Source organism: Falco naumanni, chromosome 6 (assembly GCF_017639655.2).
Source record: "Falco naumanni isolate bFalNau1 chromosome 6, bFalNau1.pat, whole genome shotgun sequence".
In the NCBI taxonomy this organism is placed as follows: domain Eukaryota; kingdom Metazoa; phylum Chordata; class Aves; order Falconiformes; family Falconidae; genus Falco; species Falco naumanni.
In genome coordinates, this window is record NC_054059.1 from 548,147 (window position 1) to 573,421 (window position 25,275).

General features: G+C 38.4%; 1 protein-coding gene across 8 annotated transcripts in view; it reads left to right on the forward strand.

The window, feature by feature from the left end:
* FBXL4 (F-box and leucine rich repeat protein 4) overlaps window positions 1-25,275 on the forward strand; it is a 71,858-nt gene that overhangs the window by 31,948 nt on the left and 14,635 nt on the right. For 7 of the 8 annotated variants that reach the window (XM_040597218.1, XM_040597220.1, XM_040597219.1 and 4 more), the window contains 3 exons: window positions 3,074-3,287; window positions 19,013-19,084; window positions 21,030-21,342. In XM_040597218.1, the coding sequence (XP_040453152.1) occupies window positions 3,074-3,287; window positions 19,013-19,084; window positions 21,030-21,342 (599 nt within the window). Of the gene's footprint in view, window positions 1-3,073; window positions 3,288-19,012; window positions 19,085-21,029; window positions 23,470-25,275 lie in introns of those variants that run through there. The other variant, XM_040597223.1, reaches the window with a different exon arrangement.

Consider the following 25,275-nt stretch of genomic DNA (forward strand, 5'->3'; position numbering starts at 1 on the left):
CCTATGTTTAACTTAGCTATATGGCTTTGAAGATCCATGTAGAAAGACATTAGTGAATACCTCTGTCCTGACAAGCCTGTTAGTGCAAAGACTGGGGTGTCTTGATCATTCAGAGAACTTCTGCAGTTTTGCCTGATGTTTTCTGCCCTGTGCTGTTTGGTAACTTCCTCAAATTCCTCCTCTTGTTTCTCTTCATCTTTTTACTTTATGCATGTCAGCCTGTTCCTGTACCCTGCTGATGTCCTTTATCCCCTTTACCTTTCTGTTTAATGTCTCCTAAATAACCTTTCCCAAAAAGTCAGCAAAGCCGTGAAGTGCAGTGCTCTTCTGTTCCTGTGTTCACTCTGCCTGTGTGTTTCAAATGTAATGAATTTAAATAAAATGTTACAAGGTTAATAACTTCTTGAGCTGGTGAGCCTGGAGTTCTCTGAGACTAGGGGGTTGACTGAGTGTTTCCCTGACCTGGTAATGTTAACTTTTAATAGTGGTGAAAGGAGAAAACCGTTAGTTTTGTACCAACATTTGTAACAGCCAAGCCCTGTTAAGTTATATGGCAGTTAACCTACCATCTATTATTGTAATGGAATAATTCATAAAATATTTATCTGTTAGCAAATTAAAAGCTAGAGGTATAATAAATGGAGACTGACAGTGTTTTATGGAAAATATCACCAGTCAAAAAAACCTGATAATGAGTGCTTTAACAATACAGCTTTTTTCATCAACAAATTAAATAGAGGAATTGGCCAATTGGTAATAAGCAATGAATCCGTATGTCTCTACTCTGATTTCCAGGGCATTTCCATCCTGCATTTTTCCATGGCAGTGTTGAACTCTATTGCTAGTCTAAAATGGCTCTTTGATATCAGGTATTTAAACATTAATCATTGTGAATGGTTGTGTCATTTCAGCTCTGACACTCCCATAAGAAGGCCTACTAGTCTAGGTGAATTTACTGTATCCAGTATGAAACCAGCAAATAAGTCCTTGGTGTTTTGATTACTCTCTGGTTTTAGAAGCTAAAATAGATTCTAAAGAGAGACTGCAGTTAGGCAAAAATAGTGGAAGAATAAATCTGAAGGCCATACTTGGCAGAACCCCTGTGACTTTGGGGCTTATATCTCCCTTTTCATGTCTCAGACCCCCTCTTTGTTCCTGTTTGCGTAGGCTCATAGAAATGTTGGATGTGAGGGACCTCTGAAGGTCATCTACTCCAGGCTCCCACTTGAAGTGCCAGTGTCCCCTGCAGTAGATCAGGTCAGTCAAGGTTTCAGGTGACACTTGGAAACCTCCAGGGATGGAGATGCCACCCTGGAATCTCCTTTCCCCTCTGTATTGCATAGGATCTACATAATCAAACTAAGGCTGTGTAATGTGCACCATGAAAAGAATAAAGAAAGGTAATGATGAATGGCAAGTATGACTTGGGAGTAATGAAAAGATAAAGAAAGGATGTTTGAAAACTTGGACCTTGAAAGACTGACTTCAAGTCCTGTGCTACTGTTCGTGTCGTTGAGGAATGCCTCCCTGAAAGTGTTTGCTTTTAAGACCAACAGCTATATCATCTTAAGTTTCAGCAGGAGAAATGTCTTGGGAAGGCCAATACCTGTTTAGTTGTAGCAATAGGTGTTTTTGTGCAAGCAGATGCCTGATGTGTCTCTGGCATTTCTATTGTATCCATTAAACCCAAGAAGTAATATTAACTTTGCAGTGAAAGTGTTCTAAAGCTGCTCTGCCTGCATGAAGACTTTTGTAGAATAGAACTGGTAACACAGCAGATCAGAATATTTATTATGTGAAACTAATTCATGCTGTCTCACAAGTAGCTTCATTATTCTGGGAAGTAACAAGGGGAACTCATTGCAGCCCACAGTTAGGAACCTAATTTTTTTCTACTGGAAAAACTAGTAAAAGTGTAACAAAATCATAGCATAGGGGTTTCTTCTCCTATTAAATATCAAACTTAGAAGCCTAGTGATTGATTTTACGATTTGAAGGTTATCTTTGCAATAAAAAGGGAGATACGTGTGTGTGTGTGTGTATAAAGCTTGGATTAGATATAAAAGAGCTTGAATTTCTGACAGAAGATGTAATTCATGCAGAGACCATCAAAGCTTCTAAATTTTGGATGTTTTGTCTTTTAATATCATAATTTTTTATAATTCCAATGAAAGTCATATGAAATAGTCCTTAGGAATCCCTGTGTTCTAGAACAGCTTTGAAGAAGATTTTGACTTGTTAATGCAACAAATGACATTTTTCTGAAAATCTTAAAACTCTTCTTCTGAATATGCCATCCCATTTACAAGTATTTGTTTAACCTCATTTTTACATTTACAGATTTTTCCGGGTTAGAGTAGTATGAAATTGTTGGTGGAAACTTGCAGGCTATTGTCAAAACTGGCTTTGGGGACTGTTTAAAAGCATTTGAAACATTTATCTGTGTTGTCCTTTGCTTCATTGTCTCAGAGTAAATGGCAAGAACAAAGCATTTTCCAACTGAAACGGAGTTTTCAAGACTATATGTTAATTTAATAAAAAGCCTTCTCTGTACTGTTCTCGCCTCCAATGATTCTTCTGCAATTCATTTTCAAGGTAGCATTGTTTAAGACTGCTGTAGTGACATTATCCTCCTTATGTCATGTACAGTGTTATATAGCCTTCTGTGTTGCTTAAAAGGTAGTCAACTATTCCTTTGTACAAAACATTGTATAGCATCTAGGTTATGTACGGTATAAAGTTAATGTTGATGAAATGGCCTTGACTCTCAGACTACCTTTGTTTTTTTTAATACTGCTCTCTAGCTCAGCACCTAATTGATTTGGTGTCTTCTGGATTTGTGTAGATTTGACTCAGAAGTAACTTCTTCAGAGTGGTTATGATTAATTTACTTTTACCTAGTCATGTTTTCTCTTATAACATTTAACGAGGTGACAAAAGAGCTGTGGTCTGTCGGCTTTTCATTGTTAAAAGGAACTATTTCCTGGTTTACATGCTTAAGGTTTTGACAGTATTCGGACTCTCACCTGAAAGTATGTTTATTTTTCATTCAAAATGTGGGGTTTTTTTACAGGTTCTTGAAAGTTTGTGGCTCTGAACTGGTACGTCTTGAGTTGTCTTGTGGCCATTTCCTCAATGAAACATGCTTGGAGGTCATTACTGAGATGTGTCCAAATCTTCAGGAGTTAAATCTCTCATCGTGTGATAAAATACCACCTCAGGCTTTCAACCACATAGCCAAAGTGGCCAGCCTCAAGCGTCTCATTCTCTACCGAACAAAAGTGGAGGTAGGAACAAGTATTTTTAACCTTTGCAATAATACTTTCAATCCTGGTAACATTGTGTTTGTTTTGTTTTCATTAACGAAGAAGTGAATTAAAATTTTGCATGTAAATTCAAAGGTAGTTTCAAAAAGTGGAGGATTTCAAAATAGCTTTTGGATTTAGCAAAAATAAAAAGCCTGCATGTTTTAACTTGTATGGAAGATCAGTGACCTTTCATCAGCTGTTTTAAGCAATGTAATATAATCACAGATGTGAAACTCCTGTTTTGAAGTGTACTCCAGACAGGCTGTATTTGGCAATACAATTGGGAAGTTATGACGTTTAGTAACTTACTGTAATTCTCAACATTCTGTCCTTTAGAAAGGCTTGCCAATTACTAGATTCCTGCTGCCTTTGTGTATTAGAAGTATTTGAGATGTGGAACACAATTTTTTAAAAAAACTTCTGATTTACAGTATAGAAATTGCTACTTTAGACAGTTACTCAGCTGCATGACTCAGGGTTATTACTGTTTGCAGCAACACATTTCCTGTCTAAGATGGAATGGTTTTACATACGCAGTTGAGAAGAGTGTTGTAGTTTACTACGTTTTACAAGTGTTGTATCCTAATAAATTCAGCAGTTTGAATTGGAAGCAATTCCATTCCTTCTCACTATCTGCATTACTCATGTATTACAACCTTACTATGCTGGTTTACATGGAAGCTTTCATACCAAATGTGCTTCTCTTGTTGCAAAAGCTACTGATTTAGTAGAGCCCCAAAATGGGGGGAAAAACATGTCTGCAATTTTTTTCTAGCTTTTAGTTCTAGGTCAAACATTTTAAGAAGAGTTTGCTTCTGTGTGTTACTTCTGCTTATGCTTTTGCTACACAGAAGTCGGGTTACGACACTGTCTGGGGTGTTAAGCTGTAGTGTAATAGAAGAGCTGGAACAGTAGGGTCTGGCTACTGGATGTCCCAGAGGCATCTGAAGTTATAGTACGTTATTTCATTCATAAGCAGTTCCCATCTAACACATGCCTCAAAGTTAGTTGCATTTTGCCCTTTTTTTAGTAAATCACATGTGCATTTGTATCCAAGGTCTAGCTTGGTGTAGTGGTGACTGGTGTAATGATGATTTGGTAATGCAAGGTGTTTAAAGGGTAGGCTGCCTGGAATGATTGGCACTTGCTGTGGGATATGCAGGCAGTCACCATGAAGCCAGTCCCCCTCAGTAATTCGCTACTTCATGGTAGTTGCTCTGTGTATTGAAACAATTATTACTTTATTTAAACTAAAAAATAAATTGATGAGCCCTGCTTTTAAGTGCCTTTTTTGTAGAGCTGAATTGGTGCCTTGGGTGTATCTGTTCTGCTTCTAGATCAGTAGTCTTTCTGTAAATCTTGAATAAATCTCCTCATTTTGACTGTGGGTTCTAATTCACAAGGCTTTTTCAGATCCAAGAAAGATCATTGTATCAGAGGTAAAGATTGTATATTTTTTCTGCTGTTGATTGATTATAATCTTCTTGATTCCACTCAGGTAACTTCTAAAGTTTGAAACTTCATGCTTGTAATAGTGTAGTGCAGCAGCTGAGGTATACTCTGAAAATTATTAGGAACTGTCACTTCTCAGCTATCACTTTGCTGAACAGAGCTTGAAATTAGATTGAACGTAGGTGATAAAGATTTCCTGACTTCAAAGCCCTTAAATCGTGAAGATTCATTTCTGCCTTTCCTGTGTATGGACATGCATCTGCTTGTAGCTGACAAGAAAATTCATTCATAATCAAGTTCACTTATGTATAAAATGGAAGCACAATCTTAAGTGTAAACAAAAGGCATTGTTCCTAACAAACCATAGAAATTTCTATAAATTTAAATAGGTGAATTGGAGAGGGTGGCTTTTGTGTTACTTGTTAATATGAAGCTACTTAACAATATACGTTGCTCATCATAGGTAGAAAAGTAAAAGGGAAAGAATGAAGATGTAGCACAGGATTTGAGTTAGAGGATTAGAGATAACAAAAGTCACAAATTTGTAGAACTAGCATTACCTTTCTTAACATTAGCTTTTCATAGTGCAAATCTTTGGTTTTCTGTACAAAACAGGCTGCTCTTCCTTCTGTACTCTTCAGCTGGTACAGAGGTGCTAGGTGCAAAAAGGACAGGGTAAATTAATAAGCATGCTCTGAAGTGATTTAGACCTTTCTAAAACTCATCAAAGAACTGTAATATAGTAGCGTCCTTGGGTTTTGTGCAACTTCCACTACTGAGTCTTCATTGTTGGATCTTCTAAGAAGCAAACAATGGAACAATGCTAATGTTTAATCGGGAGCTTGGTATTGTAGTGTTACCAGTTGGAGCTGCTCAGAGAAAAGAATCTGAGGCTGTGAATCCACTAAGGAAAACTCCTAACTGCTAACAAGTATGTGATTATTAGTAGAAAGTAAGAAGGAAGATGAGTAGGACAGAGCTGGTGTGTGTGTCATGTCCTCCATAAAAGTTCCATCTCAAAATTGGGGGGCGGGAAATCAGCTCTTTCCATTTAGATCACCATTTTCCTAAATAAATCAGTCAGTAGTTTGGTTTTTTTATTAAAAATAAACCAAACAAAGCAAGTACCAAGTCTCTTGATGTAAATTTTCTTCTCACAACTTGTTCTAGAATGGTGAAGTTACAGGTCCTATCATAAGTGTCAGTGTGTTGTCAGCTTTTGAGACAGAAAGATGGCATCCCTGTTCATGCTGTGTTAACCACCTTCATGTAAAAATGGGATGATGTGCTTCTGATATTACTGGACATTTTAAAGTAATTGCCAAAATGTGAAGAGGGAATGAATATGCAGAGAACAAACAGGTAAAAAGTTGACTGAAATGAGTTCTCCAATGGGGTGTTGTAATTTTCATTCTGTGTATCTTTCTGCACAATTAGAGGCAGTCACTGGAATTGAAGCATAGGAGAATTAGATTAAATTAGGAGACTGCCTTTTATGCTTGTAAACAATCTGATGAATTTATTGTTATGGCTGATCAAAGTAAACACTTGGGTTGAATTGCTGAAGTGATCATATTTTTAAGAAGAGGCAATGCTAAAGACAACAAGAAAAGACTTTTAAAGCAGGGCCCTTCTCTGCATGTTGTTTATGATGCCAGTGAAAAAGGGGTCATTTTCCTACTCCACAGTTGTCAATCTGTTAAAATGCAGCGTTGTGTTAGAGCATATCTGGGTAAATAGTACAACTTGTTCTTTTGGTTGTGAATTTGGGTGTGTGATTAAATAACATAGAATATGGGATGAAGATTCTCAGGCCTTTTTGTCAGTATGCGATAAAGCTGTTTTGGTTTTTGTGTGATGCTTTATGAAGTACAGTTTTAAAATTTTAGTAAAAGAAATGGTGTTTTGTTTAAATGAAAACAAACTCCCATGTACCTGCCCAGGTGCTGGATTTCTTTACTTAGACTATGTCTTGCAGTACTTATTCCTTTTTTTTTGTTTGTTTTTAATACTTAAAAAATAATTGCTTTTAACATTAAATTTAAAGTATTTGTTGCGCTTTTTCTGTTTATAGGATTACTGTGATACTAATTAGTGAATTCTCTGCAGAAAATTGACTACTGTTAACGATTTTTGTCAGGTACAGAAAAACAGATTTTGAGGAAAACAAACTTAAAATTGGCAACCTATCACGTAGTTATCTGAGCAATTGTTTTGATAGTTTCTTGTTATTTTAGCTTTCTTTGAATAGGTTTTGTATTTTAAAGTGTTCCCATTGTCTCTGTAATCAAAACTCCAATCTTTAAGTGTACATTTTTAATGAAATGGGCAGTTCTGCTTAACTGCATTGCTGCTTTGGAACATGGTTGTACTATCTGGAGGAGTTTATGCTCTTTGGTCCTAACTCTGCTGATTCTTAAGGTCATGTGTAATGTTATTGCCTTGACTTACTGAGTGCAAGTTTCTGTGTACAAAATTAGTTTCAGACCTTTGAATTGAAGCTTCCAACACTGCTGAATTATTCCAGCCTCTCTACTACAAGAAGGAAAGCCTAGTGACTTTCAGTAACTTGTTCTAGGCTGAACAAGCAACAACAAAAAAAAATTGTCCTGTATCACTATACTCCTGCCTACTAAATATAGCTCATTTTCCCAGTGCTTTAAGTTAATTATTAAAGGTTTCATAGTTCAAGGCTGTTTGATTATGTATATGCTTGAAAGAGTTTCTCTAAGAAAGTTACAAATTAATTTCAGCATTTTGTAAATGTAATTTCTGCTACTTCAAGACCACTGTTGTACTTGGAGGATCTTTGTGCTTGTGGTTTTGGTATTTACTGATATATGACTCCTTAATATTTATTCACTGAGAGTGTATTCACAGTATAATTTAAGACTTGTTGGCATTGATACATTTGAAGAATACAATGAACAATGGAGGTATTACTGCATATAATAATTGGCAATGCACATCTTTATGGTTTGAGTATGAATATTATCTTGATTTAATGCTTACCATGTAGTATTCCATCCATACAAATAATGCAGCTGAAATTGTATTTTAAAGAAACCAAAGTCAAAATTACAGTAGGAGAATTTTACAATCTCCTTATTGCTGGGTGTAAATTTTAATGTAAGATTATATATTCCATGTTGCATAGTATCTGTATTTTTTATAACGTGTGAAGAAAGTTTCTGAAGTTTAGAGTACAAGTATAGTTGAAATACAAAATTAACTAGATTTAAATCAAATTACAATGGACAGAGGACTTTGGTTTGCACACATTTTAAATCAAATGTATTTATAAATTTTATCTCTGATACCTTTGACCAAGAACAAATTTGGAACTTGGGCAGCTGTAAGCAAGAACACTGGATATTTTAGATACCAAGAGGAGGCATCATAATCTTATTAATAAATGTAATGGTTCATACTTTGTTCTGCCATAAGCAATGAAAGAGTTAATGCTGCCATAAAATTTTTCTACAGACTTTTCAGAAATAACCTGTTATGGGTTATGTTATGCTTCTGAGAACTATTGTCTGAGGGTTTTCAGCTTGGGCGAAATTTCATTGGCTTGAGCACAAATCTTTAGGATTAAGAGTTGCAAGCAAATGGGGGCGGGGGGAAGTGAAAGCCTCTGCCTAGAAAGTGGATTCTTGGAAAGAGGTTGAGCTGGTGACAAGTAATCGTGTAATACACAGGGCCTCGATGGTGCCGCCTTATCCTGTATCAGGCTCATAGGGCTGAATTTGGTCATTTGAGCCTGTAATGTGAAGAGTGAGGGGGGGGAATGAAGGTGAGGTGCAAAACACATTTGCAGACATAAGGGAGGGCATCATTTTGACAAAGCAAAACCAAAATACAGTAATTCAGTTCATTACAGAGACTATTACTTTCATTGAATTAATTCAGTAATCACTGTGTTGCTGTGTCCCTGGCACTGCCAAGTAGCTGTAGAAAACAAAATGGTGCCCCTGCGTACATCCTGAATCTCAGTTTGGAAATTACACTGTGCCCATTTGTGAGGAGTCAAGTGTTTCTGACTTTTAAAAGGCTACACCTGCAGTCAATACTAAGGTTAATTCTGCCTTCATTTCCACGTACTCATTCTTCTCTCACCTGATGCTCATGCGGTGTTTGTATTGCATCTGTTTTTAAACCTGTCATAGTCTTGGAGGCAAAGGTTTTATTGCTGTCCAGTATTTAATCTCAAAAATGGTCCAACAATCCAAGTACGTTGCTGGGGGGAGCTGAGTTTTAAAAAAAATATATTCCAATACTAACCCTTTTCATCATGTTGTCTTCCCATATTGTGTCTTCCATGGTAGTAGCTGATGGATGCTCAAGGGAGAATAGACTATGTGTTATACTGTAGAGAGAGTGTTTTCGCTGCCATATTTATTTTGAATCTATAAATGAAAATTTGTGTTAATATCTTTATCCAGAAGGCATCACTTAAATACACTTGTGATTGTGATAGTAAAGGGCAGGGTGAGGGGTTATCCCCTTCTGCAGACATCAGTTGAGGAGGTGTGAAAGGGAGTGGCTCCTACATCTGTTGATGGTCTGGTTGGAGAGGCCAGGTGGGCTGAGCTAAACAGGCTCCAGAAGGTGCCTTCTAACACTCAGCTCTTCTGTGATTCTGTGACTTGGTGCTGGTGGTACTAACTGAGGACTTAACCCCTGAGCTTTGTTCTTCTGATCTGTGACGGGAGTAATGGCCGGTTGTGAGAGGCACTATTTATGTATGCCACACTTTCCCCGTCAGTAAAAGTTGCATAATTGCAACTTTCTAATTTTGTAGCTGTGGTATGAGGATAGATATACAGAAGACTTTGAGATTCTTTGATACGTATGGTACTATATAGGGTACTCTACATAGAGGTGTGTATAAGGACTTGAAATACTGTACCTCGATAACATGCTTTTCTAAGTCACAGGAAATTCAATTAGTTAGAAAGTTTAGCCTTTTCTCTCTGGAAAAAATGGAGAAAAGGAAAGCCAAAGAAAGCTTGCTTAAGAGGTGTAATAATTTCTGTGAATTAAATGACTGGAGACTTTGAGCAGTTATCTCTGTCTGGGACTATGTGGGTACCTTATTCTTAAAGGCCACAAAAACTACCTTGTAAAGGATGAGGTGACCTCTTCTATTTGCTTTCTCATAAAATGGCACCATATAGCTCAGAGAACTGAAGGATTTAAGCATAAAACAAATTTGGCCACCACTTTAGCATGTGATTGCCATTTGCTGTAACGTTTTCGTTTAACTGAAAACTAACATACAAAGAGGTGAAAATAGATGAAACCGAAAGATGATGAACAACTTGAATAGCTTTGTAGACCTCTAGACCCAATTTTAGTTTCCAGAAATGGTATACTATGTAGTTCATGTGTTACTGAAAGTTTATGTACTATTCCAAGATAAAAATAATTTATCAAAAATAAAGTTCTGAGGATCAGTATTCATCCTTAGAACTCAAAATTTTAGTAGTAGTCTGAAAATGAATGCTTTCTGGGAAGCCAACAGGTATGTACACTTCCTGAAAGCTAAAGCTAGCACTGTGTAAGTATCTAAAATGCATTTTGTGGGGGTTTTTTCCACTGGTTAAACCAATGACTCTCCAGTGTTTGTAAGCGTGCATATCATCTCATCTCTCTAAACCTCTCAAATTCCCTTGTATTTTTAACATACTGTTTCAAAGTATCATAGTACCAATAAGTACATAACTGAAATTATCCTGATGTCTTAAAAAAAAAAAAAAAGACCAGAAACATGTTTTACAGTTTCTTTGCTGGAGCATATTTAGGTAAGAATTGCATTTCATCATTTCTATACTTTTTTTCCTGAATTATTAATGTATTACATTCTTATTTCTGTGAGAAGAATTGCTTTAAGTTTATAGAATTCTGGCTTTGCATCTGATGTGTTTTTTAATTACTGTATTAGCATAGCAGATGCCAAGTAATTTCTGACATAGTCCTTTCCCAGACTGTACCAAACCTATCCCACCCCCCAAAACAGTTGATTTTTGGCTTTCTTCTTGTGCTATGTAATGCCAAAGGCAGCAGCAGGGGAAGTATTCTGAATTTATATAACTTCTAATTACTTCTGGCACTCATGACAAGATTACCTTTTCTGTTTACTTGAGGTGTTTGTAATTACAAATAGTTATAGCAGTACTGACACTCAGATTGAAATGAGATTGCTTTCATCTCAAGATTATTTTTTTTTTGGTTGGTTTGGGGTTTTTTTACCACAAGTAGTTCTAGTATGGTAAAACTTTTTTGTGTGTGTGATATGTACAAAATGGAACTTCACTGGCTCAAGATAAAGACTGTTAAATTATAATTGCATATTTTCAAATAGTTGGTAGAAAACACAAATAACAATGTTTCTGCAGTATTGTTGCTACTAGAAGCCAAAATTAGAGGGAAGAGCTTTCTGTTGCTGAGCTGTGTTATTGAGGGGGAGAGGATTGGTTGGTTTTTTTATTTTTCAAGGAGTCTCTTACTAGAAGCTCCTTTTGTCTAGTTTTACTTATGGAAATAAATTGCCGTTCCAAAGATACCTTAGTCACAGTGTAGTCTTAAGAAAATGAATCCAGTGATGTGCTGCCATCAAGATTCCTTGTCTCCGCTTTACACAGGAACACATGGCACAGTTGCTTTTCACTAAGGTATTTCTGGAAGTCCTAAAGCAGAATTGACATGTAGTTAAGTGTCTCAATTATTCTTCCTAAAATGAGAAGTAGTTTTGTTTGTTTGCTGAAATATTTTGGCAAAAGTTGTAGATGGCAGTTTGTAGTAAAGAGAAGGCAAGCTGCCATATGGAAGAGGACAGTTCAGGATGCTTCCTTTGGTTGGCCTTTTGAGGAAGGGCTCTCTATCCAAGGGTTCAGCAGTAGACCACAGCAGCCTTTTTCTGTCTGAAGGATTGATGTGGGGCTTGGCAGGAAAACTCCTTCAGCCATTGCGTGAGAGTGCCTGCCCCAGGGGAGGTGAAGAGCTTCAGGAGGGTTTGCTTTCTGGGTGGTGGGGCTGTGCCCAGCTTTAGCAATGCTCTGCTATCTGTAACTTCTCTGGCTGTTGCTCAGGCTTTGCTGCCAGTCACCTGGTAGCCGTCATTACGTCTGTTTTTCTGTCCTTCACCTTTGATTGGTTTGTCTGATTTTGAGTAGTCTGAGGGAGGATAATGATAATGATGGAGATGTAACTGCCCCAAAAGAGGCAGTGAGGGTGTTCCCCTTAGGAGGTTCCTGTCAGGTGTTCAGTTTTGCAGATGAAGCAGCTGAGTTTGGTGATAAAGCAGTATTACTTGTAAGAATTCAGAGTTGGTGCATGTACACAGGGACTTAATGCACATCACTGGAATAACTCAGAGACCACATATGATGTGGATGATATTTTAAAGCCAGTTTAAAAGCAATCACATCTTTCAGGTGATGATCACGTGTGTGTGACATGTTTGTGTTAAATGAGCATGTATTTCTTAGGTCCCTGCATGTGTCCCCTCTGTTAGGTTAGCTCTTAGTGGGGAGAACTACTTTGCTGCCCATGGAATCACTAACCATTGCGTTTTTCAGAAACACATCCTCGGTGAAAAGCGGGATGTGGCTGCTCTTAAGTAGGATGGGTCTTACCAAAGGAGTGAACGGTTGAAGTGTTCATATAAAATTGGGAAAAGGATAAACTTGTAGTTGCTAGTCTGCCCTTCCAAAGTGTTTGGACTCAATTCCGGTAGTCATGTCATTCTGTGTGAGACATCACTGTCAAGTGGTAAGTACCACATGTGTGATTTCTCTTCTTCATTTGCCAAGAGCTTGTTTGTAGTTTTTTTAAAGCAAGTGGTGGTTCCTTTCCTCTCTGTTTTCCCGTTTGTCAGCTCTTTATTTCACCATGGGGTTCTTTGTGCATGTATGCTCAACATTAAGAGCATTTGGTTTTACTTGTGATAATTTGGCAGATCTTTTCCATTATTACTTTAAGGAATGAGTTCTTAACCTAATTTTTGTATCATCTTTACTTTGTGACTGTGTGCAGAAAGACGTTGATTCAGACTTCTCATGTCTTTTATATGTGTGGTATGTCTCACTGTTCTCCAAAAGGTTAATTCTAGTCTGTGGCATGCTGGAGGCTTTGTGTTACCTATAGGGAAAATTCACAAAGTCATTTTGTACACAGTAATGTGTGTGCAGGAAGGGGGTTTGCCCCTGTGGCCATAGAAGTAGCATTCATGATGTGTGTGCTGAAGTTTGAGATGTTTTGGTCTCATCTGTTCCCACAGTTGTGTGTGTATGTTTGGCTGAGTCAGCTGGTCCCAGCCTCCCTTGCTGTACATTTAAACATTTGGGAAACAACAGGAAAGCTGCTGCCCAGATCCATGAACAAAGGAACCTTTCTGTGCAGTTCTGAGAATATTTCGATATCTCCGCTGAAGGATTACTTTCCACGAATATGGATGTGATTGTTGGGCTGAGGGACGCGTGGAAGATTTCATTGGCCTAGCCTTAGTCTGCAGTTCTCCAGTTCTCCTTTCTGTCTGCTTCTCAGGTTCCAAGAATTTTAAGGAATTCATTCAAAAGTCATTGACTGTGACTTCTATTAGGAAGACAGAATACTTGAGGGTACCCTGCAGAGTTACCTTCTTATTACCACATTTACCCTTCCTCATTCAGGCTGGATTTTGTGTCTTGGATTTTCACTTAGATTATTAGATGTTACTAAATGGAATAATATTGTCATGTGTTCTGTCAGATAAATAGGCTCCCAAAATATAACTGCATTGTTTCAAATGTATACCGACTATTTGATATCCTATAGTAATTGCCTAATTGCTGTATCAACTTTTAGCTAAATGTTGAGAAATGTAAATTTGATTTATACACAAACAGCATTTGACAGCTAGCAATTGGGTACTGGATGTTCTAGGGTTCCACAATTCTTTACTAACCAGTGATTGAATCTTTTGATGCTTTTCCTGTTTGTCTTATGAAAAGGTGATTGTGGAATAAGCTTGTCTAAATATGCTATCCAGTACGATTGGTTAATATAGTCCTAAAGACTCTGATTCTAACCTAAAAGCAAATACTTTTTACAATATTTTAACATGGATCTCGAGAGTAAGATGAAAATGCTACCTAGAAACATGGGCAAATACTGTGATAGAACCTGTTATTAAATATAACAGCCTCATAAACTTGTATCCAAAGGGAACTCGCTGCAAAGACTCTTCAAGATGCACTTTTTGATGGAGAGATAAATAACTGAAATATGAAAAAGAAACTGTGGTTTTTAGGAACTTTGTTATGTTCTTTGATTTTGTAGGAAAATGAAATATTAGTGAGGTGAGCTTGCAAATGTAGGCATGTTATCTGATATCTGCCTGCAACTGATGTTATATAAGTATTTGAACGTAAGTGGAGACATCAGGCTTTGAGGAGGATAGGGCAGGGAGGGCTAGAGATGATGTCATTTGGCAATGAAAAGCGAAAATAATACAACTTTAGTTGTCCTCTCATATAGTACAGTTGGGAGAGCAGGTATTACAGGAATTTTTTTTTCTATCCCTAACTTAAATTTTTAATGTAAAAACCCCAAAATTTAAGTCCTGCATAATTCATTTTTTTCTTGAACAAAAAGGTTAACTGGCAAATTAGTAACTGTGATTAAAAACATAGCAAGCAAGGGAAACAGAAGGAAGGAAGCAGTCTTTAATGAGACTTTAAGATTACTTTCAGCATTCACTTCACAGAAAAAATTGAAGAAACAATTGCAGAAGGGTGAAAGTCCTGTGAAAAGTTTAGGCTCTCAAGTTTTTTTCATTGAGGGGCTGGAAGAATTCCCAGCTTATGTCAGTTTTTCTGAGAAGGGGAAAAACAGCCCGTTGTTTGTTCCCAGCATAAAAAGTAACGATTTTAAAAGTAGTTTTTAAGATTTCTCTGTAAAAAGAAAGCTTATTAAAAGGTGCAGACTTTCTTCCCTATCCCAACCCTAAAAGTAAAACGTTGTTGTTTTTCTTAAGCTTTCTTTCATCTTTGAGGCACGCTGTGGTCCACTTATTCTCATGCCTTTTATTATTGTGCAGCCATTACATGATAGTCATATTACAGTGCATCATTTGTATTTTTTAAACCTTTTATATTTTATTTTTTTAAATCTTGGACCACTTGGCAATGAAACTGCAATGAGTAAATGGTCAAATACTCACTGTATCTTTCACAGGTGAGCCACATCTGCCACGGACAGAAGGGGGTTCTGTTTGAACAGATACTGAGCTCAGGCTATCTGTTGGATGCTTTCCTTACCGTAGTATCATCAGAAATGATTTGCACTTCCTGCTGGATCATGAATGCAAAAAGTCCTGAAAAAGGCCAAGTGAGATTCAATCTTGCCAAGTGTATTACTCTGGCATCAGTATGGTTTCTTCACTGATGGGTTCTGTTCAAACCAGCAATACTCTTGCAATATGTAAGTCAAAACTTAAGTGGGATGTCTAAGGTCTTTACAAAGACCGGTAGGATACATGTTAGTCCAGTGTCACCTATTAAGTTGAAGTATTCACAACACATAAATGTCTTCTGTGCTGGCCTGTATTACAGAATGGAGGACTTTAATATTTGGGCAGACTTCTCACCTGTCTCATGTGGAGTAAGGATTTCTTCTCTTGCCCAAGGCAGGATCAATTCTCTTGATGTCCTTCCTGACAGGTGTTTGTCTGACATGTTCATAAAGACTTCAGAGGCTCCTCAGGCAGTATGCTTCCCTTTTCTGGGGGCTAACTGCAATGCCTTAAAATATTTATGGAGTCTGCTCTGTAAGGTTGTGTTTAGCAGCAGTATCATATCCATCTGATGAGCTTGATGTCAGTCTTCTCTCTTAAAGACTCCTGCACTGTATGTTTTCCTCATCTGAAAACACCTTGCCTGGGAATGGAAGGTAGGGTAGACCATTTTATTTGGCCCCTTTGGACTCTTCCTGCTGTCTGTGCTGTTGTATAAAAATTATTTTAGTAGGTCTTGTTTCATCTTGGATGGCAGAAGAAATGTAGACCACTGAAGCCATGCCATGCCTTACTCCACAAAATATTTCTTGTTTGTTTCCAGAGCAGGATTTTTTTTTTTTTTGTTTTGTGGTCTTTTGTGGCTTTATGATTTTAAACATTTTTTATCTTTCTTTTCTTTTTCTATTGTCTTTTCTCAATCTCTGTAAAGGGGAGCAGGTACAAAGCCAAACTTTACCTTTATAAAGTTTTTCCTTTCAGGGAAAACTGAAAAAATTGCCAAACTATACATGTCTTGGCTACTAGGTTCAAGAATGCTATTACGTGGGTAGTCTTTGATTTGACTGTCTCCGTTTGGCTGAGAAAGTGAAATTGAACTCTCTTCAGGTAAAAGCTCACAGAATCAGAGTTTAGGTGGCCCCTCAGCTCCTCTTGTAAAGCACTCGAACATCTGAAGTTTGGCCTGTGTTTCAGCTTCAGGGTCAGATGATTTCCTTGCTCTTCTCCTTTGCTTAAATAGGGACCGCTCATCTTGTGTTGCAAATGAGATGAATTGTACAGATGGCTTGAAACAGGTTATTACAATGATAGTCCTTCTATATGTAGTGCATATGTATTCTGATGTAGTGCATGTGAGCTGCCGTTCTCTCCTGCTATTTTCATGTCTTTTGCCATCTAGATTCTCAGTTGACAGAGGCACAACTAGGCATGCACAAAGGGTTTTTTCTTCTTTCCTGACATATGCAAACCCCACCTGTTACAGAAGAACAGACACTGCTTCTGAGAGAAAACTGATTTGTTGTATGTAGGCATGTATGTACCCCAGAAGAAGAATTCATATAGGCAGTATAATTAATGTTGAGTAAGCAGTTGTTCATTCTTGGGCTTGACTTGGCATGATTTGTGGTAGTACGACATGGTGTTCTACCGAGCTCCTTTCTATTACCCGTGCTCATAATGTGTTTTTAAAATTTTTTGGGTTTTTAAAAATAATTGTTTTAAATAATACTTCAGGTTTTATAGGTTGTGAAAAGACCTTTGAAAATGTGAGCTTGCTGCACATCAATACAAAGAGGACTGTCTCAAATTAGAGAGGAACTAAAAAAAGTATTGAGAGATGCATCAGTTTGCTGTCCAAGTTAACAAAAGTAGCTCAGTTACCTAATCAAGATAACTATGACTGTTAGTCTTCCTACCTATTTCACCTCTGTCTGAAGAAGAAGTATGGAATTGATCTCACATCCTACAAACCTGTTCAGTGTGACTGTTTCCTTTTGCACTGTTATGTCAATTAAGGAGAGATACTGCTGCTTCTAATCATCCTTTCAGGCCAATGTTTATATCCCAGCCTGGAAACCATTACTAAAAAACATGGTGGAATGCAGCAAGGTATTCAGCTTGCCTGTGGAGTCACCTGACTACCTACAGAAGCCCTGGCTGGAACTGTGTGTGCAGTCAGACTGATTTATTTAGCTCCGGTATTTAAGATTTGTAGAGAGGGGTTTGGGGATCTTGTTTTTAATTTGTGCACCTGAATAGGTTCTAAAGCTCATAGCTTTCACTGAGTTCAGTAGTAAAGACTGGCTCATTCTCTTGGAGTTACTCATTTATTCGGCTTGAAAGATCCAAATGAAGTATTTGCTTAGTAAGTACATTATTTAAAACATATTGGGTATTTACACATTTACTGGCTTTAAAGTGTTCTTAAGTGTTACCTTTTAATAATGACTTTTTATGCTCTTGTATTTAATTCCCTAGTTACATTTTTGTTTAAAAACATGCATGAAAGTAGAGCAAGCAAATGGGCAGTGGCTTTGTAAGACCTCTGCAAAGATACGTGTGAGGAAGGCTTACTCATAGTGTCTACTTTTAGGCTGCCTTTGGGAAACCAAATCTTAGAAGGCCAAGTTGGAAGTTGAGGTTCCATACATGGCAAGTGTTGGATGTCTCTAATTGCTCCCTGGAGATACCTAAATTAGGTGTCTGAAATGGTCTCCATGAATACCCCATGCTATGTCTCTGTTCTGTGTCTGCCAGCCTTTTTCATGCAAGGGATCAGATACTTCTTCATGGTGGTAGGACAAAGGATCGTTTTCCTGCCAAGTTTCATTTTATTAGTCTCAGATAACAAACTGAGGAAACTAAGTAAAGCATTTAACTGTAAGCTTTCTGAAAACAAGTAAACATTTTTTAAAAACTGTATAAATTATACTAATGGTGGGTACAAATGTTGACTAGTGTTCTTATAGGAATTCCCTTTAATAGCAGTAGATTATTTTGCCCCTTGTATATTGCTTGGGTTTTTTCTGCTAGAAGCTGTTATACATTCTGTAACAATCCACAGATGTTAATACGTTGTGAAACTTACTCCCATTTTCAAGCTCATACAGATTACAAAGTCCTAACAAAGTGATGTTTTAAGTATTTGTGATGTTACTGCACAGCTGTTTGTGATGTGAATCCCAGGCTACATCCTTATTTGCACTGCGTGTATTTCCAACTGCAAAACAAAGTATGGCTACAAACAAGACAGAAGTGTCTTTTCTATATCTTAGGAACACACCTAAACCTGTGAAGTTTCCCTTGTGGAACAGAACAGCTATGTACTTGATGCATTTGATGTTCCAGTCTAATTTCAGGCTGAGCGATGTTCACTACTTACTGAGAAGAATGGCCATGTTAAATGGCAGGAACATGGCTGTAAAATACACGTTATATCTGTTTCAGTCTGCATGCTAGTAGTGACAGGTGCTCAATGGTTGTCAGCATCCTTGTCAGCACAGAGACTCCTTTGACATTAAAGTCACCAGCTTGGTCCTGATGCTGTGCAGCTATATTGGCAGTTCCATCAGACTGCCGCTGATCAGTGAATGTCAGAGCCTCTGCTGTTCTTCGGGTATGTCACCAGCCCTTTGTGTTTTCAGGCTGGCCTTGCCTCTTATTGAACTTGCCACACATCTTCAGCAGCTTTCCTGTGGGAAATGAGTTGATAGGTCATGGGTATGTAGGTATCTTCAGGGCAATGCAAAACCACATCCAAAGTGACTTGCATAAAGGTTTGTAACGATTACCGTTGCTTTAAGCCAATCAATGGGTAGAGTACCCAGGGACTCATTAAGTGGCATTTGTGGTGTCTGTAACAGAGTTTTGTGCTGTATTTCAGGAAATGCAGTGACAGCCTTTAATGTCTAATTGACCTCTTCTCTTTGTTTCACTTTTCCATATTTCCTTCTGATGTGTTCCCCTGTGGCAGCAAACAGCCCTGCTCAGTATTCTGAACTTCTGCTCCGAGCTGCAGCACCTCAGCCTGGGCAGCTGTGTCATGGTGAGTACTTACACCACGCGGGATGTGTGTGGGTGTATGTGTGCGCACACACTTGCTTTGGAACTCAGTCTGGGTTTATGTTTCACAAAGACATGTTAAGTGCCAGGTTGATATTATACTATGTTCTTTCAAAAAGTCTGAGATGAACGCAGCTCAGTCATATGATAAAGGGTTGCGTACTGGTTTAGCAGGCCTAAAACATAGCTCATAGCTTTCTCATAGTTCTTCAGCCTCTTCCTAAATTTCTGAGCATTCTTTATATGTATGATCGCTTTTTCTTTCCAAAAATAATAACCAAGACTTAGTTATTTTATTCAGACCAAATCATCATTCCTAGCAGATTAATGCTTGTGTCTGGCCCTACAGTAATAATCACGAGAGAAATATTTTCAGCAAAAACCATTTGAGTCATAGACTAGCTGGGCACACTCATTGATTTAAAGAAAGAGAATACAGGGACAGCAGCAGTTCCCGCAGGACACTACTCTGCGCTGTACTGCATGTGTGTGTCAGCTGTGTGTAGGGGGATTCTGGCTTGCGGCTGTCCTTCGTGGTGCACATGCCAGATAGCTCATCACGGAGGCTTAGCTGACCTTCCTCATAGCTTAAGAATCGTAGAATGATTTGGGTTGGAAGGGACCTTAAAGATCCTCTAGTTCCAACCCCCCTGCCACGGGCAGGGACACCTCCCACTAGACCAGGTTGCTCAAAGCCCCGTCCAGCCTGGCCTTGAACATTCCAGGGATGGGGCACCCACAGCTTCTCTGGGCAGCCTGTGCCTGTGCCTCACCACCCTCACAGTAAAGAATGCCTTCCTTGTATCTAATCTAAATCTACCCTCTTTCGGCTTAAAGCCATTACCCCTTGTCCTACCGCTACATGCCCTTGTAAAAAGTCCCTCTGCAGCTTTCTCGTAGGCCCCCGTCAGGTACGGGAAGGCTGCTGGAAGGTCTTCCCGGAGCCTTCTCTTCTCCCGGCTGAACAACCAGCTCTCAGCCTGTATTCATGGGAGAGGTGTTCCAGCCTCCTGATCATCTTCGTGGCCTTCCTCTGGACTTGCTCCAACAGGTCCATGTCCTTCTTACATTTGGAGCCCCAGAGCTGAATGCAGTACTCCAGGTGGGGTCTCACGAGAGCAGAGGGGGAGAATCACTTCCCTCAACACTGGCCACTCCTGATGCAGCCCAGGATACAGCTGACTTTCTGGGCTGCAAGCACACATTGCCAGGCTGTGTTGAGCTTTCTGTCCACCAGCACCCCCAAGTCCTTCTCCTCAGGGCTGCCCTCAATCCATTCTTCATCCACCCTGTATTTGTGCTTGGGTTTGTCCCAAGAAGCAAGTAAAGCGGAATTATCTCAGCCTTCCCTGCTTTGACTCGTGGGCAGAAGAGGAAGTCAGTATGACTATGCTTTTCCAACAGTCTTTGTCTTCCCACATTTTTTGATAGTGGATTTTATTCCTTCTGCCTGTATAGTGAGACCCTGTTTCAGTCTCTTTGGCTTGCCCAAGGTAACTAATAAGACTTCCATAAGGAGATGCAGCAGCTGATCAACCTAGAATAGAAATAAGCACATTCTTCAATCTGCATGTGTTTATGGTTGCAGTGCCTATGGTCATAAAAACAGTTTTATTCATCTTTTAAAGGAAAAATTACTATTTTAAAAAAAGGGGATTTTCAATGAAAGTAAGCTTTTCACTGCATTTTCACTGATATTTAGTATTAAGTGAATTTAAAAACACCTGTGTCTGGGAGTTGATTGGAAATTTATTTTGTCTTTAGTAAAAGTAGACCTCACTGTATTCTACAGTAAATAATTTTCAGAGCTCTTTAGAAATGACAAATGCTTAAGATAAATATGTAGGTGTGTTAGCAAGTAAATCTTAAAACAACTATGTATGTCTGGAAAGATGGTATACATAACAAAGTGTTTGCTTTCCTTGCAGATTGAAGACTATGATCTTATAGCAAGCATGATGGGAGCAAAGTCCAAAAAGCTTCGCAGTCTGGATTTGTGGAGATGTAAAAACATAACTGAAAGTGGAATAGCAGAATTGGCTTCAGGCTGCCAGCTTTTGGAAGAACTTGATCTTGGCTGGTGCCCTACATTACAGAGCAGTACAGGCTGTTTCACAAACCTTGCACGTAAACTCCCGAACTTGCAAAAGCTCTTTCTTACGGCCAACAGGTCTGTGTGTGACACAGACATTGAGGAGCTTGCTGCTAACTGTACGCATTTACAGCAGCTGGATATATTGGGTAAGAAAATGTGGGAATATCGGTATTTATCTTACTGTGTCTCAAAAGCCTTGCAATTAAAAAGGAGTCCTTAAGACAAAATGTCTTCTATACATGTTTTTAAATATTTATTTCTTAAAATTATGGTTTAGCATATAAAAAAACAGAGGGAAGTTTTACTCACTGCAGAGTTTTTACTCACAGTGAGCTTCTGACTCAGAATCCAGTTGATTTGTACCAGCCATGTAATTTGACTACTCTAGTATGAATTGCTTAAACTGAGATTTAAGTGCAAGATTTTTCCGATAACTTTTAGTTTCGTGACCATTAGGGTTTTTTAATTGAAATCTTTTTTTTGACTGTCAGAAGTTCCAATTTCTTATCCTTCTTTCTGCTTCTGTTTATTGTTTTATTTCTGTGAAGTCTGATAAAGTATATTTCCAGTGTGAGTCTGTGATCAAGAAACAGATTTCTGCTTTTGTGCAATACAGATACACCAAGCAATATTGAATTTCTTTGTCACTTTTACCAGGAAGTGAATTTGACTCACTAAAGAGGAAAAGGTAATTAACAGCAAAACTTGGACTTCCTAGTGAGGTGGAAAGGAACTGATGAGGGGCAAAAAGCATAGCAAATCTGAAATTTCTAATCCTCTGCAGATTCTATAGTTTAAAATATTTTTAGAAATCTAAAGTAAATATAGACTCTTGAGTAAGGACTCTGAGAAAAGTAGTTTTGCATGATACTGAACTTACTTTTGTGGTGGAACGTGAGGTTTTCTTTTTTAAATAATGTAGGACAGCAGGGATATTTGTGACTCAATGTGAGAGAAATATCTTTATGCTTTTACTGACTTATTTTCACAGGGTTAGTTGAAAAAGGAAGATTTAAATGAAAGGGAATAAAGTAGCTGCACTGTGTATTTTTAATATTTAATAATTTTTTAAAAAATATTATATATAGGTTGAGAGAGGTGCTGAAAAGAACTGAAGGCCCTCAATTCGAATAATGTTCCAAGCAAGTTTGTTTAATGGCATATCTGGTTACAAAAAATATTACCATATGGCTTCAGATTGTCACTCCAGTATAGCTAGTACACTATTCTATCGTGAAATATGGTTTGACTGACCTCTGACTGAGAAAGTTGCCTTCTGACCAACATGGGAAAGGGGGATGAACAGATAAAAACTTAACTCCACCTAGTGCAAATTGTAGAGATTTGATGTAGATGTCCACGGGAGGTAATGTGCTTTGCCTATCCTTAAGGGAATCTGTTTTGTAGCTAGATCAAGGGCACATTTCCCTATTCAGACATGAAAAATTTCCAAACAGTGTAGTGAATGAAGTCTTTCATAAACATGTATGTTCTCCTGGCCACCCACTTCCATGCTTTTCTGTTACAATGGCGTTGTGTCTGCTCACAAAGTGGTCTGACCTTTTCATTACACCAGAGGCTGCCCAAAATGACTACCTTGGCTGTGTTAAGCCTACAGATAGTCTGCTACTTCTGTTGCCTCTCTACCAGCAGTGAAGGCTTGTTGCCATACTTCTTCAGTATTTGAATTCATGTTTTAATTCAGTTTGACATTTTACTGATGTTTTTGTGTAAAAATATGTGAATGTGGAAAAGGGATTTATTTTTTTTTTCTGTTCCCTGGGTGCTTAAGAGTATTCCTGAGCCAAGTGGATTTGTAGTCCACCTTTCCCAGTGAGACTACATGTTAGGTTCAGATAAATGCTGTCCAGGGAATATACAGTTGAATTATCTGCAAGATTTTGCCAAAAATCTTAATACCGACCTTCCAGACCTCACTTTCTTCCTTCAGAGGAGTACTTAGTATGGTGAAAAAAAGGTTGTTTTCTGCTGTAAAGGAGTCACTACTAGGTTATGTGATATATGTGATGGAGTTAGCCAGTGGTTTTGGCAGCAGCAAGGAAACTGTGTTCATTTCTTTGTCTGATTGTGGGAACCATTACAGTCTGTGGTTAAAAGAAAGAGTTGTCAAGTAGAAACCACATCGGGTCATCTGGAGCTGGAGTTGTCAGGTGTTCCCATGTAAGTGCAGAAGTCTCTGTTATCTGAACTGAAGAGCTAGTCTCTCACAGTGTACGAGTACCAAGAAAGTAATAAATCTCTGTGTGCTCTAACTTTTGGCAGCTGATGTAGGGCCATCCAGTCACTATAAGCTACATAAATGCTTAATGTGTTTTTGTCCTTCTGAAGAAGTGTGACAACAGGCCTGAAGCTGTTCGAGGCCTGAGGTCAGTGCTCAGCTTTGCAAGAGTCACCTTGAACAGTGGGTCTTCCCTGTGATGTGAATGAATGAGTGGTGCTTTCATTATATCCTTTGTCATCTCCCAAGTACAGAAATGTCTGGCTTTTACATGCATTGTGAAGGGCGTAGAAGTATTGCTGCTAGGTTAACAGTGCATGCTGTAAGAGAACTTCTTTTGCTTCGACAAAGCTGTGTAAGAGCTTGAGGGGTTTTGCTGCATACAGACACTTTACCTAAGTAGGGATCAGAATGTCTTACCTTGCACTGTAGTCACCAGTGTTGACAATACTGTGCTGGTTTCTCTCTGCAGTTGTTAGAACTTATAAACTTGTCAGGGAAAACTTCTTGTTTCAGTTACAGGTTATTTATCATCACAATAGCTTCGGGACTAGAGGAGTCTAAGCCTCTGAAATAAATCTGGTTGAACTGTGTCTTGTTTCTTCAAGTATTACAAAATGAATGTTATTGTACCCTGGATGCTGTTTTCAGGGGGTAGGTCCTGGGGCTTGCTACCCATCTGTCCTTTACCATTATGGTTTGGTAATCAGAGGACTCTAGAAAATTGCCAGTTTTCAAGGGCTTCATAAACTTACTGGTCCATGTAAAGCATTGTTTGATGGGTAGCTGTGTTTTTGGTGTGTAAAACATACTTTGGAAAGTAAACTTCTGTTTAAAAAGATAAATCATGGGTTGGATCCATATCTCTGTGTTATAATACAATTTGGAAGAGGAAGCATGATGCAGATGTGTCACTGAGTACGTGAGGGTGTGCTTCTTCAAACCACAGTTCTGAGCTTTCTTTTGCCCATTACATACTGAGTTGCCTCCTTACAAGTATCATTTCCTTCTCTGCCCATATCTTTTCCAGTGACTGACATGGCAGGTTTCTACCCTACAGTAGAATGATCCAGCTGTGATCATCTGACAGTTTTGTAGTGATGGAGTACCTCATCCAGTGCTATCAAAAGCTAAGTGGACACATCTACACCTGCAGTTAAAAAACTAATCTTCAGTCTGTGATCAGCATTGACCAATGTGAGGAGTTGGATGACAACTGAAATTGGCAGTGTCAAAAGCTTTTCTTGTACATCATAGCAGCTGCTCAGTTCTGTTGCTGTGGAGCTACCAACTGCTGGCAAGGGTGAAGAATAAATCATCTTAACCTTGCTCCTCAAAAGTCCTGATTGTTTCTGTCCTGCACTAAAAGAGTAATGAAAGGTAGACACCCTTGTTACCACAAAATTCTTGTATTCCTCTCTGCATACCAACACCTCCCACACCTTCCTGAACAACAGAAAACCTAACTGCCCCCTTGCCAGCTGTCAAAATTTTCAGCTTTATCTTGAGAGCATCAACATGTAAGTTAGTCAATTCAAACATGAAAATGTGTAGCGTTTTAAAATTTTGAATTTGAGTTGTGTGCAATAGATCAAATAAAATGTAAAGAATAAAAAGCTAATCTGGCTGGTCTAGGGGAGGAAAGGAAAAGTAAGAATGTTTGAGGGAGTAGTGCTAGTTACTTTCAGGGTCTCTACTCTTAAATATTATTTGGTGTAGTAGTAGTAGTATTCCTTGCCCTAGAAACTGGTGCTCTGGCAGTTTTTATAGCCATCATACACAGGTTTCCTGAATGGGTCTAGAATTTGAAGACTTACGTATGTGATAGAATCATAGAATC